The sequence below is a fragment of the Trichomycterus rosablanca genome, chromosome 21 (assembly GCF_030014385.1).
Source record: "Trichomycterus rosablanca isolate fTriRos1 chromosome 21, fTriRos1.hap1, whole genome shotgun sequence".
NCBI classification, from domain to species: Eukaryota; Metazoa; Chordata; class Actinopteri; order Siluriformes; family Trichomycteridae; genus Trichomycterus; species Trichomycterus rosablanca.
Window position 1 is genome coordinate 7806749 of NC_086008.1, and position 26248 is coordinate 7832996.

The 26248-nt window shown below is 40.0% G+C and overlaps 2 protein-coding genes across 5 annotated transcripts in view; both read right to left on the bottom strand.

Annotated features, from left to right (window-relative positions):
* Positions 1-6359, bottom strand: part of arb2a (ARB2 cotranscriptional regulator A) — a 220545-nt gene extending 214186 nt beyond the window's left edge. For 3 of the 4 annotated variants that reach the window (XM_063017892.1, XM_063017894.1, XM_063017895.1), the window contains exons 1-3: positions 6081-6170; positions 3449-3590; positions 3117-3218 (exon numbers count right to left, since the gene is read on the bottom strand). In XM_063017892.1, coding sequence (XP_062873962.1) covers positions 3117-3218; positions 3449-3554 — 208 coding nt within the window. In that variant the 5' untranslated portion in view covers positions 3555-3590; positions 6081-6170. Of the gene's footprint in view, positions 1-3116; positions 3219-3448; positions 3591-6080; positions 6171-6337 lie in introns of those variants that run through there. The other variant, XM_063017893.1, reaches the window with a different exon arrangement.
* Positions 6360-8134: 1775 nt separating this feature from the next.
* Positions 8135-26248, bottom strand: part of kiaa0825 (KIAA0825 ortholog) — a 180991-nt gene continuing 162877 nt past the window's right edge. Inside the window, exon 20 of the mRNA XM_063017862.1 lies at positions 8135-9084. Within this exon, the coding sequence (XP_062873932.1) occupies positions 8979-9084 (106 nt within the window). The 3' untranslated portion in view covers positions 8135-8978. The remainder of the gene's footprint in view (positions 9085-26248) is intronic.

The following is a 26248-nucleotide window of genomic DNA, read 5'->3' on the forward strand; positions in this document are numbered from 1 at the left end:
TCATGACAGAACAAATAGATACTCGGTACACAAGACTCATCAGTAAAAGTTCAATGTCAGACACAGTCATGGACAACTTTGTTTCTCCAATTCACCTCACTTGCATGTTTTTGGACTGTGGGAGAAAACCGGAGCTCCCGGAGGACACCCATGCAGACACAGGGAGAACATGCAAACTCCACACAGAAAGGACCCAGGGAATGGAACCTAGAACCATCTTGCTGTGAGGCGACAGTGCTACCCACTGAGCCACCATGCCACCCCCAAAGCGTTGAGTAAAGCAACAAAGTGCAAGAACGCTCATGTGACTGCGACTTTACCGTCCACAGCCAAGTGAGCTTTAAATCACCATGTGCTTAGAGGCTGCCTTGCGAGAAAGAATCATTCATATAACTTGGTAAGAAACAAAGCTATTTTTAGAAACTGTGAATATTAACAAGCTCAAAGAGTCACGGTTCCAAAAATGGATGGCTTCATAGAGAACACAGTTACAAAGCGTTTCTATATAAAAACCATTAAAAAAGAAAAATAGCGAATAAAACAAGGAAGTTTTTTGAAAACTCGAGCGACTCCGGAGCAAAGTAAGTGCCATGTAATCTGAAAAGCGTTTACTTGAGAGATAGACCCATCTATCCTGATGATGACGACGCTACTGTGTTAAATCTAATAGTGACCTCTCTGATTGCGAATGCACAAAGCTAAAAGACTCGAAGCCTAAACACTTAACCCAAACAGCCCAGGGGCCTCATACTTTCTCAATTAGCCCAGCGCAACAAAAAGAAATACATCTTTAAAGAGAAGCGTCTGCATAAGCATTTTTATTCTGCTCTTTTTCAAAGCCGGCTAGTTTTGCATACTTAGCAGGCGATAAATCCAACACGGCTAACTCGATGAGTATTACCGTATTTGCCGCTGCTGTTAGCTGTTTAACATCGTGTCGCACTAAAAGGCCATTCATCAGCACTGCGCAGTAAAACTGCATTCACTCCTTTCACTGTTTTTGGGTTTGTTTTGTTTAGTTTTTTTTGTTGAGGGACGGAAACAAGAGAAAATAAGTACAGAGCACAATGCTGAAAAGACTAGCGCCTCAAAAAAGAAAGGGTTGTAATGAAACCCAGTGTGCGGTGCAGGTTCAGCTCCATCGCCCTCACATCACAGGGGACTCTCTGAGGAATATGCCTCCTCAACTTTTTCTCCATGCTTTCTTCCTTTTTTCTATGCTTGCGTAATTAGCATGCTGTTCACCATTTTTTAGCCTAATTAGGTGTACATAACCTTGGATTCTCAGTAATGAACCTGCTGAAGGCTAACTGATGAAGCCATCATGCACCCGGAGTCCAAAAAACTTAAGATATGTATATATATTTTTTACTTTGTTGTATTAAATCACAAAAACAAGAAAAAAAACATCTTAAATTAGCGCTGTGGGCTAACGAGGCTGCTGGCTATGGACAGTGCCTTCATTTGAAGAGGGAAGTGGCTAAATATATAAAAAAAATGTATGTGTAAATAAATAAATAAACGGAAAGTAGTGGTGTATTTTCAGCAAGTGAAATGAAGTATTCAAGGCAGCGACAGGAGGCTTTTTAGAGAGAGCAGCAAGGTTATGCAAATGTGGCCGTCAAGTTGAGTGCAAGGCTGAGTAAGCCACCGACAGCCCATGGCATGCACAACTTGTCCATTCAGCTGCCAGTGACTCAGGAGACTCTCAAACAGACAGCGTGATCAGAGCCAAAACGCAGCCGTCAATGGCCAATGAGGACTTTCCCTCTCTCTCAATGCGCGGGGCAGAGACAACTGGAAAGTTTTACTTTTGACTCTGTTTTAAGAGAGCACTTTCCCAGACTGTTCGATTCAGCCCAACGTGCCATGAATACAACAGTAAGCGGTTGAAAGAAGCCAAAATATCCATCAATAAAAGTGATATGCAGTATTTATGACCGGTTGAAAGGTATTCAGTGATCTACACACTTTGGCTCCTTCTACTACTACAAATATTGGGCAAATGTTGCATATTTTTATATTGCAGGACCTTATGAATATTAAATCTTACTCGTCCAAATGTCCAGAACTTACAATGAACTTTATCACAGACTAGACTGAACAATGAAGAACTCCAATTAATTTTTTCGCTAGTCATAACTTTCAGTTGAATTTAATTCTGTGTTTGTATGATTTGTGTAAATCCTATTTATTTAAAGTATCCTCCAGGCCACCCAAAGAGGACAGGTCCCTGCTGAGTCTGGTTCCTCTCAAAGTTTCTTCCTGTAATTTTAAGGGAGTTTTTCCTTGCCACTGTTGCCCTCGGCTTGCTTAATAGGGGTTTTTGGTCTGTTGGTCCTGGATTCTGTAAAGTTGCTTGGGGACAATGTCTATTGTAAAAAGCGCTATATAAATAAATTTGACTTGAACCTTTATTTCTCCATTCAGGGAAACAAATCCAGCTATACAAAAACTTTGTGATGCATTCAACATGTCCATACACTGGACCTTTATAAAGTGTTTTATGGCCTGAAAAAGCACACTTTGGTAACTTAATGCAGATGCAGCCTTAGAGACAGTGTACCTCCCCAAAAACTTACAGTCTCAACCACATCCCCAAGTTCTGTAAATGTGTGTTTATTTTAAAAACCCATTATTATGTATTAATATATGTCACTGTGTCCATAATTCCCTCCCTGTAGAAATAATTGTATCTGGTTAAATGTAACATACACAGCTGGTAGAATTGGTGCTGCACAGCTATGAACCCACTTTGGTTTCATCCTAAAACATGCAGAAGGTGGTTTGGGTAATTCAAATTGTCCCTAGGCATGAGTATGTGGACAAGCTTACCCTGAATTCAGGGTAATTTCGGGATGTAATTAATATGACAATGCACTTTCTTTCAGCAGGTCAGTTTCAACATAGGTTTTAGCTGGTAATATTATTATTTATTAGGATTTTAACCTCATGTTTCACACACTGGTTACTTTCATGACAGGAAAGTAATCACTGGTTACATAAGACTCACTAGTTTAAGGTTTTAATGTTAAACACAGTCACAGACAGTGCTACCCACCGAGCCACAACAACATGCTAGCAAAGTACAAGTATGCAAAAGAAATGTATCTTACTTTCATTAAAAGCATATCCAAAATCCTCCAGTGTTTTGGGGAATATGAGTGGTGGTTCCTCTTTCTTCATCAGCTCATCTAGGTCTATCTTGGATAACATATCTGAGCAGAAAAAAATCAAAAATGAGTTTTGTACATAGTGTGCATTATATACAACAGTGGCTGCATGGAGAGTCAGGATTCAAACCCATGACCTTCTGATTGATGACTCAAATCTAGACCTACTGACCCATATTGTAGAAACTTTTTAAAAATGTAACTACCTTGGAAAATATTTCATATGTAAGATCTTTATATTTTGAAGCATGTGTGTCTTCATCTAGTGCGTTCACCTTTTAGTGCAGCAGTCTTCTCCTTTTCCTTTTCCTCATGTGCCAGGACCTGGGCCATCGTTATCCACGCCAAATAAAATAAAAACAAGTCAGATCTGATGAGCATGGACCCTCCACGTTTAAGAGCTTACTGTGAGGCCGTCTGCCAACAAACATGGACAAAAAATAAATAAAAAGGTGAATTTTCTCAACTCAAACTAGAACATTCCTGGAAATCAGTGTGATGTTACCAGGGCACACAAGAAGTATAAATAATACATGAGAAAAGAAACTTTATACAGTTCAGATCAAAAGTTTAAACAAAGTTTTACTCCTTTTTTTATAACTGAATGGAACACATTATGGGCAAAATTGTGTGGACAACTCTTTTAATTATTGAACTTTTTAGCCTCATTGTTAACAGATGTATAAAATAAAATACTTTTTTTTTTAAGATTATGTTCGAAACACAGCTGCAGAAGCACATAATCTTTTCACTTTGGCCACAATCTAGTAATTTATTGACTCTTTTGGCTTTATTTAATATGTACATAATGTAAATAATTGACTTATGTTTTAATAGATCTTTTATTTAAAAATATATTATGGATGCATTTATTCTGGATGCAGACTAGTCCTATTTATATAGGCACCAGCTACAGTCCAGCACATTCAGTTAGAGTAATTACAGGGTCATGGCACCAATAAATAACTTTTCACTAAATTAATACCACACTACACTAAATTAATACTCCACTAAACACTTCACTATATACTACATTAATACTCCACTAAACACTTCACTATATACTACATTAATACTCCACTGAACACTTCACTATATACTACATTAATACTCCACTGAACACTTCACTATATACTACATTAATACTCCACTAAACACTTCACTATATACTACATTAATACTCCACTAAACACTTCACTATATACTACATTAATACTCCACTAAACACTTCACTATATACTACATTAATACTCCACTGAACACTTCACTATATACTACATTAATACTCCACTGAACACTTCACTATATACTACATTAATACTCCACTGAACACTTCACTATATACTACATTAATACTCCACTAAACACTTCACTATATACTACATTAATACTCCACTAAACACTTCACTATATACTACATTAATACTCCACTAAACACTTCACTATATACTACATTAATACTCCACTAAACACTTCACTATATACTACATTAATACTCCACTAAACACTTCACTATATACTACATTAATACTCCACTAAACACTTCACTATATACTACATTAATACTCCACTAAACACTTCACTATATACTACATTAATACTCCACTAAACACTTCACTATATACTACATTAATACTCCACTAAACACTTCACTATATACTACATTAATACTCCACTGAACACTTCACTATATACTACATTAATACTCCACTAAACACTTCACTATATACTACATTAATACTCCACTAAACACTTCACTATATACTACATTAATACTCCACTAAACACTTCACTATATACTACATTAATACTCCACTAAACACTTCACTATATCTTCTTCTTTCGGCTTTTTCCCTTTTTTCAGGGGTCGCCACAGCGAGTCATCCTCATGATCGCTCATTGATTTGGCACAATGTTTACGCCGGATGCCCTTCCTGACACAACCCTCCCTAATTTATCCGGGCTTGGGACCGGCACTACAATGCACTAGTGCATCTAGCGGCTAGGTATCTATAGGACAATTCAGTGTTTCCAATTAACCTGGTGGCATGTTTTTGGACTGTGGGAGGAAACCGGAGTACCCGGAGGAAACCGGAGTACCCGGAGGAAACCCATGCAGACACAGGGAGAACATGCAAACTCCGCACAGAAAGGACCCGGACCGCCCCACCTGGGGATTGAACCCAGGACCTTCTTGTTGTGAGGCGACAGTGCTACCCACTAAGCCACCGTGCCGCCTAAACACTTCACTATATACTAAAGTAATAATCCATTAAACACTTCACTATATACTAAAGTAATAATCCATTAAACACTTCACTATATACTAAAGTAATAATCCATTAAACACTTTACTATATACTAAATTAATACTCCACTAAACAATTTACCATATACTAAATTAATACTCCATTATGCTTTACTATATACTAAAGTAATTTCACTGCACTTTACTATATACTAAATGAATACTCATCCACACTTTACTATTAAATAATATAATACTCCACTATACTAAATTAGTACTCAGTGGTTGTGTTTATATCACTGACTTAGCATGATGTTAGAGAAAAACATAATAAACTCGAAGATAAAAAAGAAACCTGTAAGTTTTTTTGGACAAAAGTAAACAAAACAGTTGCAGAAACCGCCTGCACCTGCCGTGCATTTATAGGCATCACACTTAAATTAAAAAAATAAAATATGATTTTAGTTCACACTTGTTTATTTACGGTGATATTAGAAACACTGAACTGTATTAAACATATTTCCAGCTGCACTGTCTGTTAGCTCGTTAGCAAAACAAAGCTAACAGAACATGGGTTGAGTTTTAGCTTGTGTGCTGTAATTTAAACCGTGTTTACTTTTCCCACAAGACTTTCTAACACAGCAAGCAGCTGTAATCACCTCCCACTGTACAGTGCACTGCAGTGCAGAGTGCAGTTATAGCGCCAATTCCCCTCAGTGCTGTTACAACATCCTGCTAAACACAAAACACCTCACACATGAGCTCAGCAGAGCCGCTACAGCGATACAGAAACACCGCGGAGTTTACAAACAAACACGCCGTTTATCAACGAACACACTCACCCACCATAACAACCATAACAACCATAACAACCATAACAAACAACCATAACCACCATAACAAACTACACTCACACTGCTTCCTCCTTCTCCTCCTTCTCCTCCTACTCATCCCACACAGGAAGTAACGACACACACAGCGGAAACCACCTCACAGTCCAAGGACTAGATTTAAAACTACAGTCCGGGTATTTTTGAGTCACGTGCGCTTTTACAGTGGCGGGAAAACCAGCAGGTTACTGAGTCTCTTCAGGTTCTGCTGTTTAGTGTAGTTTAGTGCACAAACACCCCTCTATTTTACATTATTCCATATTAAATACAACGTTTTCATTACAAATCATATTATTAGTATAACAGTGAGTGAAATGTTTAAGAATTTACCTGAATTTCAGATCATGTTAATAGTTGGTTAGCTCCCACACTCCACCATTTTGCTCTTTTTAAACCAATCAAACTAGCATAACAAAATCAGTGTAAGATTTAATAATACAGGTTATCCCAGCTTACAATATTCCAAAGAACATCTTCTGTTGTTACTGAATGCTCGACTTTATCCTTTAAAATTCCTTCTAGTGGCGTGGCTTGAACGGGTAGCACTGTCGCCTCACAGCAATAAGGTCCTGGGTTTGATCCCCAGGTGTGACGGTCGGGGTCCTCTCTGTGTGGAGTTAGCATGTTCTCCCCGTGTCTGCGTGGGTTTCCTTTGGGAGTTCTGGTTTCCTCCCACAGTCCAAAGATGAGCAAGTGAGGTGATTTGGAGATACAAAATTGTCCATGACTGTGTTTAACATTAAACTTGTGAACTAATGAATCTTGTGTAAGGCAGACATCCCAAGTCTCCCGGAAGTTCCAGGAGTCTCCCGCATATACATAGCGGCTCCCTGATGCCCGCAAGTCAGATAAAATCTCCCGGAATCTAGAACGAGCGGCCAAGAGCGACACACAAACGTGCACGCAGGCGACACAGACTTTATTCCCGATCGCGTATAAAATCCGGTATCTGATATACAATCTAGCGCACTGTGTAGGGAACATAAATCAATTGTTTAATGTACTGTCTAGTGCACTACGTAGGGAACATAAAATCATATCTAAAATACTATCTAGTGCACTATGTAGGGAACATAAATCCGTTATCTGATATACAACTTAGTGCACTATGTAGGGAACATAAATCTATTATCTTTCACACTATCTAGTTCACTATGTAGTACACATTAATGTGTTTGTGACGCGAACAGTTAGCTAAGTAGCTCAGTTAGCAGCTTCTAAAAGTTCTGTTATCACCCATATCCTTTGGTGTGTGCGAGAGGTTTTTTAGCTTTTTTTTCTTTGGTGTGGTCCGGGGGTGGGCGTGGTCCGAGGGTACCTCCCAGAAATGAGTTTTTGCAACTTGGGATGTCTGGTAAGGAGTAACTACTTTATGTCATGAACGTAACCAGTGTGTAAAACATGACATTAAAATCCTAATAAATAAATAAATATACTCCTTATAGTTCCCCCGTGAATGCTTGGTGGGTTTTAGGTCAGGTGACTGTGAAGGAAAGTCCATGACAGTCTTCATGTAGTTTATGCAAATCTTCATGATTTAGAATGAAAATTACTATTAATTTCAAGATAGAGTCATTTTACTAGACCCTTTAGACTGTGTTTTTAATAAACATAAATGTATATGTGTGTGTAGACAGACAGACATACAGACAGATAGATAGATAGACAGACATATAGACATATAGATGATCTATAGACAGAGAGATAGACAGATAGTCATAATATGTAAACAATATCTGCATTAAACTAAATGACATGATGCCATCTAAGAATGAATACACAAAAATAAAAAATACACAGCATTTCATAACTCGGTTTGCAGACCAGATTAAGGATTTTTATTGAAAATATATTGAGTACAAACATTTCTAAAGAGAAAAATACACAAGTTTGTGATTTGTAGCCTGTCAGTAAAACCAGCACACTTTATTTGCTTCCATTCTGTCCTATCAAAAAAGTTTAATCATGATTAAATAATTTTACATTTCTGAAAAATCATAGTAAAAACAATGTAAGCTATAGAAATATATTACATGGTCAAAATGCTTTTAAAAAATCTAAACACATTTTGACAATACAATCCAAAACTGTTTGCCATGCTCTCCCCATGTCTTTGTGGATTTCCTTTGGGTACTCTGGTTTTCTCACCACTACAAAACACTGACAGGTAAAATGAGTTCCTGCCCCTTGGCAAGTAATTAAGTAAGTAAGGTAATAAGTAAGTGTGGGATGCCTTGTAATGGACTGGCTGTGTGTGTATTCACACCTTGTACACATTGTTTATCGACAGTAACCCAACCAATGACTAAATGGATTGGATTAAATGAATTGTTTGTAAAATTCCCTAGAAATGCACTTACCTAAAATCACCTAAACTATTTATTTCTGTAATATAGACATTAGGTTTGGGCTTTTAAATATATCTGCTTTTTTCCCATAAAGGTCACACTAACTGATCTTGTCATTTAAAATCAAACAGATTTATCAAGCCTCGTGTCATTCTGCCTCTTTAAAAAAATAGAATTATAGCACATAGTTATATCACATATATAACACAGTCCCATCATATATCAAAATGCTTTGGGTGACATCAATTTTACATAATAATTCTATTATGTGAAACAACATCTATAGGTGATACAAAAGAAACAATGTAGTAAATTCAGGTCATTCTGAGGAAGATTCAGGAGCTTGACTTAAATATGTTTTCTTTAGATGATCCACAAAAATCTTTTCTTCATCTTCGAGTGGTGAATTGTCCTGCATCTCCCACCTATAATGCATAAACACAGAGGAGAAACAGAAGCATGTGTAAGTTTGCATTAGTCTGGCAAGCTGTAATCTCCCTCCCCGTCTATACTGAAGGTAATTCCAGCTTTAAATATCTCTGCACAATATCTTTTCTCATAATCATTTTATGATCGCTGCACACCTGAGCATTCATAATATCATTGTGTGGTGTGAAACCTGTATTAAACCTGTGTTCTATGTAAGCACAGCTGAATGCTGTATTCTGTCAGAAAGCCAGGGCTTCAAATTACCACAGACTCAGAGAAAATCTGCCATGTCATTATAATACTGAAACAGAAAAAGTACCTTCCTTAAACTGTTGCTCAAATGACAAAGCTTTTAGATTGCTAGAATGTGGTTGTATTTTGTGCTATTTTCCAATCTGCCTTTCAATTAAGCTATTAAACCCAACATTAAAGCATTATTCCTCTATTATGCTCTACAGTTGAAAGTACAATAAGCATTTGGGCAGTTATACTTTTCTTGGCATCTGCTAAACCTAATTCATCTGTCATAGCCAGGTGGTAAAGTAAATGCATTTTTACTGCTCCAGAGTCCCAAATGCTATGTGCTTTAGACCACTTTAGACAGCGTTTGGTGTTCTGCATGTTGAGTTAAACCCAACGAATAAAGCTATTAATAAACAGCCTTAATACAGACAGGTTAAAACTCAACAGTTAGTTCTGTGAACAACAGAAACTAACAGACAGTGTTTTAGCATGTGTTTTGTAAGTCTGTGTAATCCGCTGTTTAACAGATCAGCATTTACTGTTGTCTTTAATATTTTCACTTTACCATACAGCACTTTCAGTTGATTGGCTCATATTCAGCAGGAAGCTGACACATTTAACGCACTAGTTACCCGGAAAGGTGGCTTCCCATTACAGTGCTATGTTAAAAAAGAGTTTGAGCCATGAGAGACTGACAGATTAACAATACTAGTGACATAATGCCTACTGATCAAACATTTTGTACTCCATCATGCGTTCATGTAGCTTTGGCGCTATTGTCCAGATTTCATTCACCTCCTGCTAAAAAAAAACATTTCCACAACATGATGCTGCCACCACCATATTTTACAGTAATGATGGAGTTACTTGATTGATGTACCTTGTCAGATTTACACCTCACATTGATTCACTACTTAGATATTAAGACATGAGAGATTGACAGATTAACCATACTGGTGACATTATGCCTGCTGATCAAACATTATGTTCTTCATTAAGCGTTAATGTAGCTCTGGCTCTAATGCTAAGCTAATGTGATCCAAAGTGGTTTTAGTGGTGGTGGGGCTTGAGCCAGCAACCTTCAGATTACTAGTCCAGGACCTTAACCTACCAATGGCTTAAATGTTAAGCACCATAAGCCAGTCTGATCCATGTACCCAAGTAGTAGTACCAGCAAAACGACTGGGAGACATCTGGAAGGCAGTACTCACTGTATGATTAATACTGTGTAAAGTAGACGCCCCTATTCTTCAATATAATTCCAGCCATAGATTACATTAAATACATCCACAGTTACATTTAGTTTTTCACTGATTCATGTTATAATGCAACACTCTATGCTTTAGACTCTTAATCCAGAGAGGTGTTTACCTTTTATTATTATTGTTATCATTATTATCTACCAAACAATTCAATTTCATAGAAGTATAATTCGATTTGGTGTTGCTTTATGTGTTTCTGTGCTGTAGGAAGGATGTATGGACTTCACAGATTTAAGAAGAAGGCATCTGGAGCAGTTCATGCATACAAAGAAGCCGCCAGAGTAGATGCACTTTGATGGAGCCTCTGGCTCGGTCATTGTGTATCTGTCTGTTTGAGATGAGCTCTTTTTTCTTGCATGGTCGGTCCTGTCAGGCCAGTAATTACAGGCTATATGGGGAGGATTTGTTTATGTAAATATGTGTTTTTGATGCATGGGGGCCTCTCCTGCCTGTCTGCTTTGGAAGCTGTGTCTCTTTCTCCCTGTCATAGGCCCCTTAGCAAAGCCACTGGGCCTGAACCTGACAGCTACAGCCATCCTCACTTTCTGTGTCTGTGTCTTTCTTCCGTGCACATTTGCCTATAGCAAGACATCCGAGTGCTGCATCAGTGGCCATCCAGACTCCCGCTCAAACCTCAAAAACAGGGTAAAAAAGCCAGTCACTTATTTCCAGTCAGTCATTACTTCTGAGCAACAAACAAATAACAAATAATGAAGAACATGAGCAAAACACAATATTTACAAATGTCAGCGGCGTGCCAAATCCTGCACGGAGGTGGTGCGAATGCGGAAGAGGAGCCGTTAACACTTTTTTAATGTTTAATTTTCAAATAGGATTAAGCAGAATGACATTTAGCTGAAGGTTACCCGCCACTGCCGTCGCCCTGGTATTGATATTCAGGCGACAGTGTGAAGCTTGTCAGAGACACAAACGTGTTTGATAAATGAGAAGGCCAGCAACAGGACGGTGTTAAGTGCAAATTTGAAATGGGGGAGGCGAAGGCACGATGGTAAACACTTTGTTAAGAACTTTCGCTTTAATATGATGTGGGTACACTTTTAAATGGCTCATTAATTTTATCTGTGTCTGCTCAGGTTGTACCAGCGTCTAATGAATGGCAAATTTTCTAGAGTGAGATGATGCTACCTGGGGTTCGTGTAGGAATGACTCATTTTTACATCATTATTATTTTTTTTGACAGAAATACAAAGTAAACTGTATTTGTTTTTAAAAAATGTACATTAAAAAACTCAAACTAGAATTGCAAAACGAATGGTTAAAGATTATCTTTCTGTAGTACCTGTTTGAGAAATTTTTGGCAACTATTACAGGCAGTGGCAGTTTTTTTGATACATCACAACGAATTTTGAGCAACCAGTTAGTTTTAATGCAATATTATACAGCAATTTTGCAATCCTGCCAAAGACATTCAATGGGGTTAAAGGGTTAACATACAATCTCCGAATGGGCCCTTAATGACTAAGTTCCTTTATTTTAAATTGCTCCAGTGTTGAGGCAATGTGCTCTGGTTTAAGATTCCTAAACCTCCTTCCCAGTTTCATTTTTTTAGAAGAGAGGAACAGACTAGCTGTTTCTGTACTGTGCATTCCCAATTTTTTAACAAACCTTGTCCAGATTTCTTTCACCTGCTGCTAAAAACATTACTATAACATGATGCTACCACCACTGTATTTTACAGTAATGATGGAGTTATTTAGGTGTTGTACCCTGTTAGATTTACACCAAGCAAACTGCTTAGATATTATGTAACACAAAAAGTTTTACCTCAGTCTTATTAGACCACAAGACTTTTCTGGTTGTCATAAAAGTCCTTTTGAGGTAACACCTTAGATATGATCAATCCATGTATGTCACTTTCAATCACTTGTGCAACTCAATTAAGTGCCAGTTAGTGTCACAATACATTTACATTTTCAGCATTTAGTAGACGCTTTTATCCGAAGCAACTTACAATTAACATTGAATGCAATGTGAGCAATTGAAAGCGTTGATCAGGGGCGGCATGGTGGCTCAGTGGGTAGCACTGTCGCACTGTCTCACAGCAAGAAGGTCTTGGGTTCGATCCCCAAGTGGGGTGGTCCAGGTCCTTTCTGTGCGGAGTTTGCATGTTCTCCCTGTGTCTGTGTGGGTTTCCTCCGGGAGCTCCGGTTTCCTCCCACAGTCCAAAAACATGCAGTTATTTGAATCGCCAGACATCGAATCGCCCTATAGGTGAGCGTGTGTGTGTGTATGTGTGTCTGCCCTGCGATGGACTGGCACCTTGTCCAGGGTGTTACTGTGTGCCTTGCGCCCATTGAAAAGCTGGGATAGACGCCAGCACCCCCCCCCCCCCCCCCCCCCCCCCCCCCCAGCACCACCCCTCCAGCACTAATTGGATAACAGGTTAAGAAAGTGAGTGAGTGAGTGAGCCTTGTTTAGGGGCCCAACAATGAAAACTTGGAGGCAATGGGGCTTGAACCGGCCACCTTACTAGTATCTTAACCGCTGAGCTACCACTGTCCAATAGCTGTTTTAACAAGCGTTCTTGTTAGTTTATTCACTTAGTTCAGATAAGTGGCTGGACCTCCACATTGGTACAGTATGTTCCAAACTCTGAGGTATGTTCAGTGCCTTTGAGATAGACTTGTATCCTTTGAGTTAATCCTTGGCTTGTTTTGAACGCTCTTAGGTTCGATCTGTCCTGTGGAAAGTCTTAACTATACTGATAGACCTTACAAAGAGATGAACTACATCTTTGTAAAGTAACTATAAAAAAGCTGATCTTCAAAAAGAAAAAAAAGTGTTGACTATCAATGAACTGACAGACAGCGTCAGCTGAGCCGTTTCACCGGCTTCTCCATCTAAATAAAGCTGCTCCGCCATGCCCTTTTATTCTTATCGCCACGCTCATTTTTCATGCATTTATACAATTCCCGCTGACTCTGCTCTTTCTCCGAATACAGAGCGGGCGACATGCATTAGGACTCATATATTTACAAAATTTATGCCATCTGCCAAAAATATGCACACATGACACCATCCAGATGCGTTCACGCGCAAACGTGGCTATGTTTGCACGTGCTCATGAGCTCTCGTGGATGGCAAAATGTATACAGCGCGTAGCAGAACAGTCAAACAGCCACAGCGAAGGCTACATGTAATATCAACACGTGTATTATAAACACAGAGGTGCTACTGCATTCTACAATAAAAGGTTGGGTTTCACACCCAGGTGGTGCTCCTCAAAACCCTTTAAGCTCAAAGCTCATCTGTCTTCATGGTCAGATCTGAGCTACCAGTTGGCAGCATTTACAGGACACACAGTTCCCATGAATGAAACCATGCTCCGGTGTACCAGGGATCACATCTAAGACCACATCAAGCCCCCAATAAAGCTGATAGGCTAACCATTGAGATCATTACTGTAACTATCAGCCTGAATGAACTGTTTTCCTCTCTGGTTCGTGTCCCCCCGCGAGCCGGTGCCAGTCCCCAGTCCCTGTCAGGTACCCGTGTTTGTTTAAAGTCGCGTCTGTCAAACAAAAAGCAATGCTGCGCTTGGTGCCGGGCCACAAAAAAGGGAGGCTGACAAGTCGCGCTAATCAGACAATTCGCACATGCTTAGCGCTGCAAGGATCCATCATAATGCAAAGCTAAATATTTAAAGTGTGAAACTTTGTGGAAAGGTCAAGGCTTTCCATGCGTGCCACGGGCAGAGATTTGTAGAGGCAGAGACGGATCAGGCTGGCGCTCTGAGGGGATGCTGGTTCATTTCATGCTCAAAAACAGCCAAAGGTCTGCCACCACGTGCCATTTTTTGTGTTCTATCTATACAGTATATTGAAATATATGGACAGAACACAAAAAAGGGCACGTGAAAGCAGACCTGTGGCTTTTTTCAACGGTTCTCAAACTTTCTGGGACCCCCTTGACATGGGTTATGCTAGAATTCTGATTTGGGTTGATGTAGTGGGTTTATTTCTGGTGAACTGGTGGTGCGAGCTTCCTCACCTTGGTCTACCTCTAGAAGTAAATCAGAAACGTTCATAGTCATCGTCTGTTGAGCTTTGCACTTTTGTGGTGGGCTGTTAGGTAAAATATTAAGGTGTCCATAAGCTTTTGGTCCCTCTCCTCTGGTCTCTGTGTTGCAACAGAGGTGCTCATTTCATCAATAGCTAATCACAGCACCTGTTTCACCACCGAATGTTAACAACCCCAACACCCCTAACCATTAACTTGGTTCTGGGCTGTGCTTGTGAATAATTTTCTTCGTGCTCTACCATTAAAATCCCACTAAACTTAGACACAGGCTTACATTCTCACATACACATCAGCTATATAAGCTTAATTCTTGAGTTCCCATGTGCACTCAAGGTTTTGCAGGGCTTCTTTGCACAGATTTAGCAAATGACACTGGAGTAGAAGATCTGAGCACCAAGCTGTCTTTAAGATCTCTTGATGTTCTAACATGGGCTATAGGCAGTTTGAAATAGATCTAGAAATCTCCCGAATACCAATAGCATATTGATTTTCCTTTCCCATCACGCATGATTCTTTTAACTCTTTTTTTACTTTGAATTAAATGCAACAGGACCCTCAACCCCCTGGTTCAGAACCACTGACCTAGATGACACCATTCCCAGAAATCAAAACTCCAGTACCCTAGCACTTTAACAAAGTTATGAGGCCTTAACCTAACAACTGTGACTAAAACTTGGCATAGCACTATGCAATCATGGAAGCTAATGCAATAAAAAAAAAGCTTTGTTAAGAAAGCATTAATGAAATAATAATGGAATTCGAACTAGGACCCGGGTGCCCGTCTTTCCTTCCTCTTACTCCTACTCCCACTCGTATATGTACGCACCATAACAAGCAGCAGTGGCAGACACCTGCTGATGGCTCCAGTGAGCTCCAGGTCTCAGGGATCAAGCAGCTCCGCAGAGGCAATCCGTCTTCTCTGACAGGGCTCGGCTGCACCCCGAGAACACTATGACAGCTCTTATTTTACCACAAAGATGCCGTGCAGACACACACCGCCTCTGCACAATGCGCCCATGGAATGGCATACAACAGCCCGTACAGCATGCAGTCTCCACGAGCCGCGGCCTTATGAACGAACGAACAAAGCTTTGTGTCTAACGCACACACACACACATGCACGTTCACAAACCCATACCAACACAACATGGCAGGTAAAGAGACAAAGATTTATTCCCATTTTACCAAAATGTTCCTAAATAATAGTTTCAGTTTCCTTACTTTGTAAGTAATACATACTGTATATCCACACACAATGTGGTAGGTGTTGTCAATATTATAATCAGCCAAGAAACAACAATAGATCACAAACCTGCAAAAAAAACCAACAGTAACACCCTGTGATTTCTTCCCCTTGAAAGCTTAGACAGACGGTGTCTGTAAAGTTAGATAACAAGCTGTAATCTAACACTAACTGGCCAAAAAGTATGGTATGTGGACACCTGACTGGGACAACGCACTTCAAAACCATAAACAGTAATATAAAGTCCATCCTCCTGTATTTACAAAACCTCCACTCTACAGTCTGGTCACTCACATTTAATGTTCCCCATGATGGGGTTTAGGTCAAAACTCAACAAGAATTTTAGCTTATCTGGATGGATGGATGGATGGATGAATATGTGGTCAGATGTGTCCACTTTTCAATTGTTTTAAATAATAGATGTTGCGTTCTCTGGGCCAGAGAAGAGAAGAATGACCACCTTTGTTGTTATCAACTTGCAAATCTGTTGCAGCAACATTTGCACATCTTGTTTTTTTAGCAACACAATGCCAAGCCAGATTCTGCATGTTTTACACTGTTCAACAGTGAGAGTATAGGTGCTAGACTGGTCAATAACATCTAATTAACAATATCTAATAATAATGAAGAATGCCTTTATTTGTCATATTTACATATACATGTGTACAGTACAATTAAAAGTATATGTATATGTGTACAGTACACATTAAGCATTGTTCACGTTAAGCGTTGTTTATAGGGAGTCGCTTTTACTATGTCATATCAAACAGTTCGTCTTATTAAAGCCGCTTTAAAAAGGTCGGCAAACTGGGTAAAAGTTCAAAGTACAAAAATCGCTAGCCCAACGTGGCAAAAGTGTGCTGGGCGCGTCACACTTTATAGGAAATAACACATACAGTGACAGACAAAGTGCAAAAGTGGTTTTGCCACATCTCATGTAAATGTGCCCTAATAGAGTGCAGGTAGGGTGAAGTGGGTGGCACAGAGTGGCAGGAGTGATTTGTAATGGAAGCATTTCTACCAGAGTAAAAGGTAAAGTTTACAAGACAGTAGGCCTGCTGTGTTATATGACTTGGGGTGGTGGCTATGACTAAATGACAGGAGAGGGAGCTAGAGGAGACAGAAATGAAGATGCTGTGATTCTCGTTAGAAGTGATGAGGATGGACAAGATTGGGAACCAGTTTATTAGAGGGTCAGCACAGGTAGGAGCTGTTGGAGACAAAGTTGGGAAAGTGAGATTGAGATGTTTTGGGCATGTGCAGAAGAGGGATGAGAGTTCTATCAGGGGAAGGGTGATGAGGATGGAGCTGCCAGGCAGGTATGCAGGTAACTGGTGTGACAGAAGAGGATGTTCAGGACAGGATAAGATGGAGAGGACTAACAGGAGCAGCTAAAAAAAGCAAGACAAGTGAAGGTAAGCAGTAGTATTTGAGGCAAAAAATATGGCAAACTTTAGAGGCAAACTGCCTTGATATTAAATAGCCAGTGTTGGATAAAATGTTTCCTAGCAGAAGCACACGTACCCCTCAGGTATAAACAAGAAATAGCTTAATAAAGCCTAATTAACACCCAGTTGGCTGTTGTTATGTACTAAATGCAATAAGCTTAAATCACCTGTGATTTCCTGAAGTCCAGAGAAACCCGTAGCTAAATAGAGAAATAAAGAAAGAAGAATGAATGGTGGAGTACAACTAAGTGGTGTCCTCATTTTCTTACTGGTCCAATTAGACTGATTTAAGCTGTGCCTCCTCTGTGAGGTTTTAGTAATTATAAAGCTACAGTGCTGGGATTCTGACCCCCTCAGGAATGATATTAAACCGTGGTCATATATTCACTCATTACTAGCCTTTACCCCAGGGCTTTCACACATGAGCTCAATGGCAGAGGTCAGCAATGCTTTAAGTCTTGTTAACTCCAGATCAGTTTAAGTGGATGTGTTAATTTCACTGCTTTAAGAGTTACCCATACCTGCTTTTAATACTTTGTGTGACTTCTCTTTGGCAGTGTAACCTATCTGAGTCTTCACCTGTAATGCTTTAAAAGCCATCACTTATAAACTGAATCAATTGAAAGGCGCATGTGTCTTTAACCGTACCTGCTGATTTTGAAGACCAATGGTTTAATTTTGTATCAATTTTACCTACAACTTGAACTTTTATACAAAGGTCTACCTGATAACCTGGTAATTTGGTGTACAGCTTAGCCAAAAGCCTCAGTAACAAGGATAGATTTAAACCCAACACGTGGTAACAGAAGTGAAAGCTACAGAAGTGTACAGAAATAAAAATGCATGGGTACAGTCTGCATTTTGAGCAATCATATCAAGCCTACTCAGTATTAACATGTGCCTCTCGTATGCCTACTGTTCCCCCTAAGGAAAGCATTACAGTGGCACTACCGCGCCCCGCGAAATGTCACCGCAATACTAATCTGGATCCGCCGTGCGAATGCACACCACAAACTTGCTGCATCGTGGCTGATAATAAAAAGGCAGAGGAATGGCCGTGGGGTCCGATTTAAAACGCGGCCCTGTGTTTTTGTATTACGGCGTTTGATTTCACCCACTTTCAGCTCTAATCTAATTTGCTCCAATCTGAATGGGAGAGACGGGGACGCCACCTGAGGCATAGGATTAGCCAGACACAACACTATTGTTTTCTTTCATCTGCACCTATTCAGCACTAATACTGAACGTTATGAAGCGTGAGGTTATGTGTACAGATACGCAATAAGTCTGTCATATCTCGGTAACAGGGCATGTGTGACGGGAAGGTATGATTCAGTGCTAGAACCTGGAAGAGGAAAGGAAATGTTTGTCAGACACTTCCTCTCTGGCTTTTCCACACATACACAGTCTCTCTCTTTTTCGCTCTGTGCCTGATCAATGCTGGTAGCAGGGCGATTTGTCAGGCGGGCCGTGTTGATTAATCTGTTGCCGGAGCCCGTATACTGGAGCTCGGTGCTGTCAGCAGGCCAGGGAAGTGCCGCGGCTGCCCGGGCTGAGGGGCCGCCACCCAGGTGGCTACATTGGGGCTAAATGAGGTGTGAAGGGTTTTACACACACAGACACACACATACACACACACTCACACGGTCTCGCATGATTTGTTGCCGGCTATCAACACATAATAAGTTATAGCCGCTCTGTCCTGTCGGTTGGACTGTCCTAGGGTGTTCAGAACATCCCCTAAATGATGAGGGTGGAAAAACAAGGGATTTCAACCTGTGGGGTGCACCCACACCAGTACAGTTCACTGTGGCATGAAATTATGACATATCTAGTGGAAAAAAGATGGCTCTATAGGTGCTGGGAGGCACTTTGGCTCGGTGGGTAGAACTGTCACCTCACAGCAAGAAGGTCCTGGGTTCGATTCCCAGGTAGAGTGGTCCAGGTCCTTTCTGTGTGGAGTTTGCATGTTCTCTCCGTGTCTCAGTGGGTTTTCTTCCACAGTCCAAAGACATGCAGTCAGATTAATTGGAGAAACAAAAGCTTGGATTGGCTACAATGTTCATATCAGTAAGCGAATGGGTGTGGTCAGACAAAACTGGATGGTTTTAGCAAAAATGGTCCATCATTGTAGCAGTTAAGAACAGTTAGCAATAAAGCCATGAATTATCATATTTTTAAGGCTAATGTGCACCTGGTGAATAAACTCTAGCTATATATTTAATATATGCACATACACACATTTTATTATGGGTATTTTATATATGTTATAAACCTATATCTACATATATGCAGAGGATACATGTATGTTAGAATAATATATCACCTTACAGTTAACGTATGTGGAAAACCCATTATTGATATAGGGACATACAGTATGTCATATATATTTCCGTGTGGGTGATTCATAAATATCATAAGGAAAAGGTTGTTGGGCTGTTTGGAACTCAGTAGTAAGTAAAGTAACCTAGGAAAGACAATTTTATGAGCTTGACTTACATCTGTGAGCTTGTGTGATGGTGTCTTATAGTTGAGCTGAGATATTTTGACAGATATTTTCAGTGAAAGGACTTACTGCTGACCCGTTAAGGTGGCACCCTGGCCACACTGCCATGCTAAAAGTCACTGAGGTACTGAGGTAACTACTAAAGTCTGTCTGTAGAAACCACATGGCTGGTTTACTGTTGCCACTGTCGCCCTTGGCTTGCTCAACAGGGGTTTTTGGTCTGTCGGTCCTGGATTCTAGTTGCTATTGTAAGAAGCGCTATACAAATAAATTTGACCTGACTTGACTGTTTGCTCGATATTACGCACCTATTAACATTGGCTGAAGCAGCCAAAATGGGTAATTAGAAGTAGAAAGGGTGTCTCTTTATATTATGTATTCACACATTAAGTTTCGCTGACACAGACTTCCATTTCTTGATAGCTACATTAGCCTTATAGCTCCTGTGTAATTGCCGAATGCATAGGCAATGCCAAGCGCCCACCTGATACACGTACAGAAGTACAATTAACACGGTTTGTTCAATTACCATTGCTGTCATTTGTGATCAGTTAAATTAGCACAGGGTGGTGAAGTCAACAGCTGGCTTGAAAAGACTTTTGAAGATGCCAAGAGTCAAGAAAATCACCACACAACCATACCATACGCATTACCACTAAGTCTACTGGGAGCTAATAAATCAATCCTTGCTTCCAGAATCCAGCATGTGCCAGTTCCAGCTATCTAACACCAATTGCTGTATGAAAGCGCTGGTGCGTCTGTAACAAACATGTTAAGCATATGCATCACCATCAAATAAGAGCATTAAGAGAAGCCCCAAAGGGTTTACCAGTGCTATAAATCTAGCGGCTCTGGATGGTTATATTTACTTAGCCTGCACCCATCTAATCTGTTTTATCTAATTACCAGCACCACACAGGTAATAAAAGTCTGCCAGGTTGTTAATCCTCACACCTCGTCGCTGGATACTTTAGAGATGCCTATTAGGATCATAAATTTGGCTACAGGACGATAGAGGTGTAAGCGATCATACATGTAAGTGTTAATACGTGTGTCCGCAGTACAGATAAGTATTCATGCAGGTGTTTGAATGACGTTACATTAACAGTGCCATTTAACACTTCTCTTTAAGACAGGAGGTGACATCATGCCACTCTTATCCCTTATTAATCAGGTAGTGTTTTAGCCTGTATAATAAATAATCAGACTATAAAAATGATTTTGGCTATAAACTTATCCACAGAATTACATGAATTTTAAGTGTGCCAGTGTTTTCACATTCTGGAATCTGATAACACAACATGTCTTTATTTATTAGGATTTTAATGTCATGTTCCACACACCTTGGTCACACTCTTAACAGGACACGTGGTCACTCGTTACACAAGCTTCATCAGTTCAAGTTTATAATGTCAAACACAGTCAGTCATGGACAATTTTGTCTCTCCAGTTCACCTCACTTGCACATCTTTGGACTGTGGGAGGAAACCGGAGCTCCCGAAGGAAACCCACACAGACATGAGGAGAACATACAAACTCCACACAGAAAGGATCAGACCGCTCCACTGTCTTGCTGTGAGGCGACAGTGTAGAGAATACACTGTAGTGAATACACTTTGTTTCATAACAGTTGTATGATAAATGTTATCGAAATTTAAAGTTAAAGGTTTGTTGGGGTGGGGGCTCAGGTGGCACAGCAGTAAAACACACTAGCCCATCCATGCTAAGATTTTGAGCTCACAAGTTAAACATCTGAGTCTCTCACTGTATTCAAAAGACGTTTAAAGACCCACCCCTCTAATTAGCACTTAGTACAAGCAATAACATGCACTTACTAACCTTCTATAGCAGATCTGTATAATTGGACTGTTGTTTACTTAAACTAAAGTATGGAATGGCTACTGTGGAAGCACTTCTGTAAGTGGCTCTGGATAAGAGCGTCGGCTAAATGCTGAAAATGTAACTGTAAGTTTGAATCTCGGGTGGCATTGTGGCCCTGTGTGTAGCACTGTCACCTCACAGCAAGAAGCTCCTGGGTTTTATCCCCAGGTGGGGCGGTCCGGGTCCTTTCTGTGCGGAGTTTGCATGTTCTCCCCGTGTCTGCGTGGGTTTCCTCCAGGAGCTCTGGTTTCCTCCCACAGTCCAAAAACATGCAGTCAGGTTAATTGGAGACACTGGATTGCCCTATTGGTGAATGTGTGTGTGTGTGTGTGCCCTGCAATGGACTGGCACCTGTGCAGGGTGTTACTGTGTGCCTTGCGCCCATTGAAAAGCTGGGATAGGCTCCAGCACCCCCCGCGACCCTAATTGGATAAGCGGTTAAGAAAGTGAGTGAGTGAGTAAGTGAGTTTAAATCTCAGCCTTGCTATCAGCCTGCCAGGGGCCTACCACAGACATGACAAACTTCAGCTGCAGACATGATGGGCTAACGTCTGCCAGGTGGAAGATCCTTATTTAACATTGTAATATAGCCAATCATGACTGCTTCACTGTAAGGCTCTGGACTGCAATGTTCAAGGTCTGACCCTCGAGCAAAGGTCCTGAACTTGTAACCGCTCAGTTTAGTTGAAAGTTGCTTTGTGTTACTGCATCTGTCAAATTAATCAAATATACTTGTTCATCTCTGCAAAAACAAAGACAATATATTCACTCTTATTCTTGTAAATAGCATAATTGAACTGCTTGGCATCAGGAAATCTGATCGTAATCTGACTCCGTAATAATGTAATTCTGCACTGACTCATTAATCACTGACGTATTAGTTAGCCGGATTTTTTGGGACAACAAAACCTGCATGATGTCTGGTTTCTTCTGTCAAACACTCATCCATCTTATGCAAATAAGACCTGCTTATTGAATGTAGAGGAGCAATTTCATGGCATGAGAAAATGCTAATCGTTTAGGCTGCAGCTTGATCATTATGTGGCTTTTTTTTTTTGTTAGTTTTGATGGATACATGACCGGCTTCAATCCCAACACAAAGTCTGTGCATGTATTAGATTAAATACATTTCCTTTTTATTGTCGCTGGATGTGTAACAGTTAATGGAAAGAGGTGCTTACAAGTCAAGTACACTAACAATCACAAAATACTACATCACTGTGTAACTGCAAAATATGATAAAATAAATTGTTTCTGTCGCAGTATCTGATGATAGACTTCTGTAATGTATTTCAACTGCTGAGCACCCTTATACGTCATTTCAATCCATTAGCAATGCCATGTCGGATATTCTTACAGAAGATAAAGCACGAATGTTAAAATAATTTATTATGTAATTCATGTAAATAATTCAATATTAAAATAACATTTATGTACTGTTGCCTTAAAGCAGTGTATCTATGAGAGAGTAGTTTAATTTGCCAGATATACACTGATCAGCCATAACATTAAAACCACCTCCTTGTTTCTACACTCACTGCCCATTTTATCAGCTCCACTTACCATATAGAAGCACTTTGTATTTCTACAATTACCGACTGTAGTCCATCTGTTTCTTTACATACTTTTTTAACCTGCTTTTACCCTGTTCTTCAATTTTCAGGACCCCCACAGGACCCACCACAGAGCAGGTATTATTTGGGTGGTGGATCATTCTCAGCACTGCAGTGACACTGACATGGTGGTGGTGTGTTAGTGTGTGTTGTGCTGGTATCAGACACAGCAGCGCTGCTGGAGTTTTTAAATACTGTGTCCACTCACTGTCCACTCTATTAGACACTCCTACCTTGTTGGTTCACCCTGTAGATGTAAAGTCAGAGACGATCGCTCATCTATTGCTGCTGTTTGAGTTGGTCATCTTCTAGACCTTCATCCATGGTTACAGGATGCTGCCCATGGGGCGCTGTTGGCTCGATATATTTTTGGTTGGTGGACTATTCTTCAGTCCAGCAGTGACAGTGAGGTGTTTAAAAACTCCATCAGCATTGCTGTGTCTGATCCACTCATACCAGCACAACACACACTAACACACCACCACCATGTCAGTGTCACTGCAGTGCTGAGAATGATCCACCACCCAAATAATACCTGCTCTGTAGAGGTCCTTGGACAGTCCTAACCATTGAAGAACAGCATGAAAGGGGGCTAACAAAGCATGTAGAGAAACAGATGGACTAGAGTGCTTCTATATGGTAAGTGGAGCTGATAACATGGACAGTGAGTGTAGAAACAAGGAGGTGGTTTTAATGTTATGGCTGATCGGTGTATAGGGCAGTGGTAGCTCAGTGGTTAAGGTACTAAATTAGTAATTGGAACGTCACTGGTACAAGTTGCCACTTTTAGGCCCCTGAGCAATGGCCTTAACCCTCAATTGCTCAAAATGTATTTGGTCATAATTGTAAGTCACTTTGGACAAATAATTCACATAAAGCAAAATAATCCCTTAAATTGAAAATTCAGCATTTGAATATTTATTTAAATTTGATATCTTTTTGCAACTCAGCGGTTTCTGACATTAGCGGTGTAACTTTATGAAGTAAAACAAAGCACCGTTTTTCTTGCATATATTCCGATGCCTGTTTTGTCAGCTATTCTGGATGAAGATCTGTTTTCATTCTCTGGTTGAAGTGCCAGATTAAATGGCTGCGTGCATTTTTTTTATTCTAAGCAGCCCTTGTGTTGTGGCAGGTTTGCTTTCACATAAACCAGTCAAGGACTCATCAGTGCTTTAGATGGTGTGTATTGTTTATAGTGGTTGAAGGTGCGTTATGTAAGTTTTACATAGTCTTCATCTCAATAGCTGTTTTAATAGCTGTGCTTCTTGTGATGCAAGGAATTTAATACTAAATGAAACAGTTTGTAAATAAATGAAATAAAGTTGCTAATAATGTATGAGTTACTTAAATACTTAATTGATCTTAGATGAGCAATTTGACTTGCCTTAGACTATACAGCTCCATGCACAAAAGACCAAATTTAGCCTATGTTTTTATCCAAAGCAACTTGCTTAAGGACAGTGGCAACCTGGCAATGATTTGGCTTGAACCAGCAACCTTTCAGTTACTAATTCAGTACCTTAACCATTAGGCTACAACTGCCCCTACAACTGCAATATTAAAAGTATCTGAACACACTTGCCCTTCTGTTGATACAAACCAATGATACATCTTCTGGCAGCAATAAGTCTTGGCTGACCTTGGCGGTTTATTGCTTGTCCCTCCTCAGACCACTGTCAGTAGGTACATGGATATCTGTGAGCACTTCAGGTCTTTATGCTGCCCATATCTGCTGCAACATGCATACTTCGAATAACCACCAGCAGCCCAGCATTTATTATATCCCTGACCTTTCAATGCACAATAAACTGTTATGAAATAGACAATGCCATGCACAGTTTTAGGTGTTGTTCTTAATGGCTTTGCTTTTAACGTTGCAATCAGAAATTCTGTGCTTTGTGAGGTCAGAGAAGATTGACCAAGGTGGTTCAAGCTGACAGAATGGTAATGGTTACTCTTCATAACAATGGTGAGCTTCTCAAAAAACATCTAAGGAAACACAACAGGCAAATAAGCTACATTTACTAGCAATCAAGCACTGTTTGAATGACATAGCCTGTCTAATACTGTTATTGACCATCTGCATAATTTATGACCACAATTTATCCCTTGTATATTGGGCTAATTCTGGTGTAATAAGGTAGCAAAAGTCTCCTAAACTGGTTCCACGAACCATCTTATGAACCATCTCATCATATGTAATATGGTATTGTTAACATGTAATTATTGTTAATCCTTTATTAATGCCATATTTTACCATTTATATATAACGATCATTAAGCTCCAGTAGGTAAATAAAACATGGCAAATAAGCAATTCAGATAAAATCCAACAGACTTGATTATTTTAGGCTTGTGATAGTAACTGAGCTCTACACTTTTGATGCATTGAAGATCCATGCCTGGATTCTCAGTAGAAAGGGTCCAGCAGGTGTGTTATCATGCCCCGAACAATGTATTATTCTGCTCTTTGGAAAGCATGTTGAGTTTATGTTTTACCAGCATGGGGATTTTGACAGGAATGAGGGTGTTAAGAATTTGGGCATTCACATTAATCACCTCAACTTTCCCTTTTTTACTCTATACCTTACTTTCAGACTATCCCATGTGTTGAGAGTTTCAAGCTGGCTCTAACTCAGCCGTATCGCTCAAAGAAAGGATGAGAGTGAGAGTACAGACATAAGAATGACACCATTAGCTGGCAATGTGGTGGAACTGGGAAAAGTTCACGTGTTCTGCTGGGCTGGTGCACATGTTGAGAGGTGGGGTACACAGTGATTGACAGCATGGACATTCCTTGTGTTTTTAATATCTTGCTCTTATCAAGATAACCTTTATCAAGACTGGACATGGTGTCCAGTCTATGTCAAGACCAAGTCCCAAACAGAATAAGATTGAGATAGTGACCACTTTTTGCATAG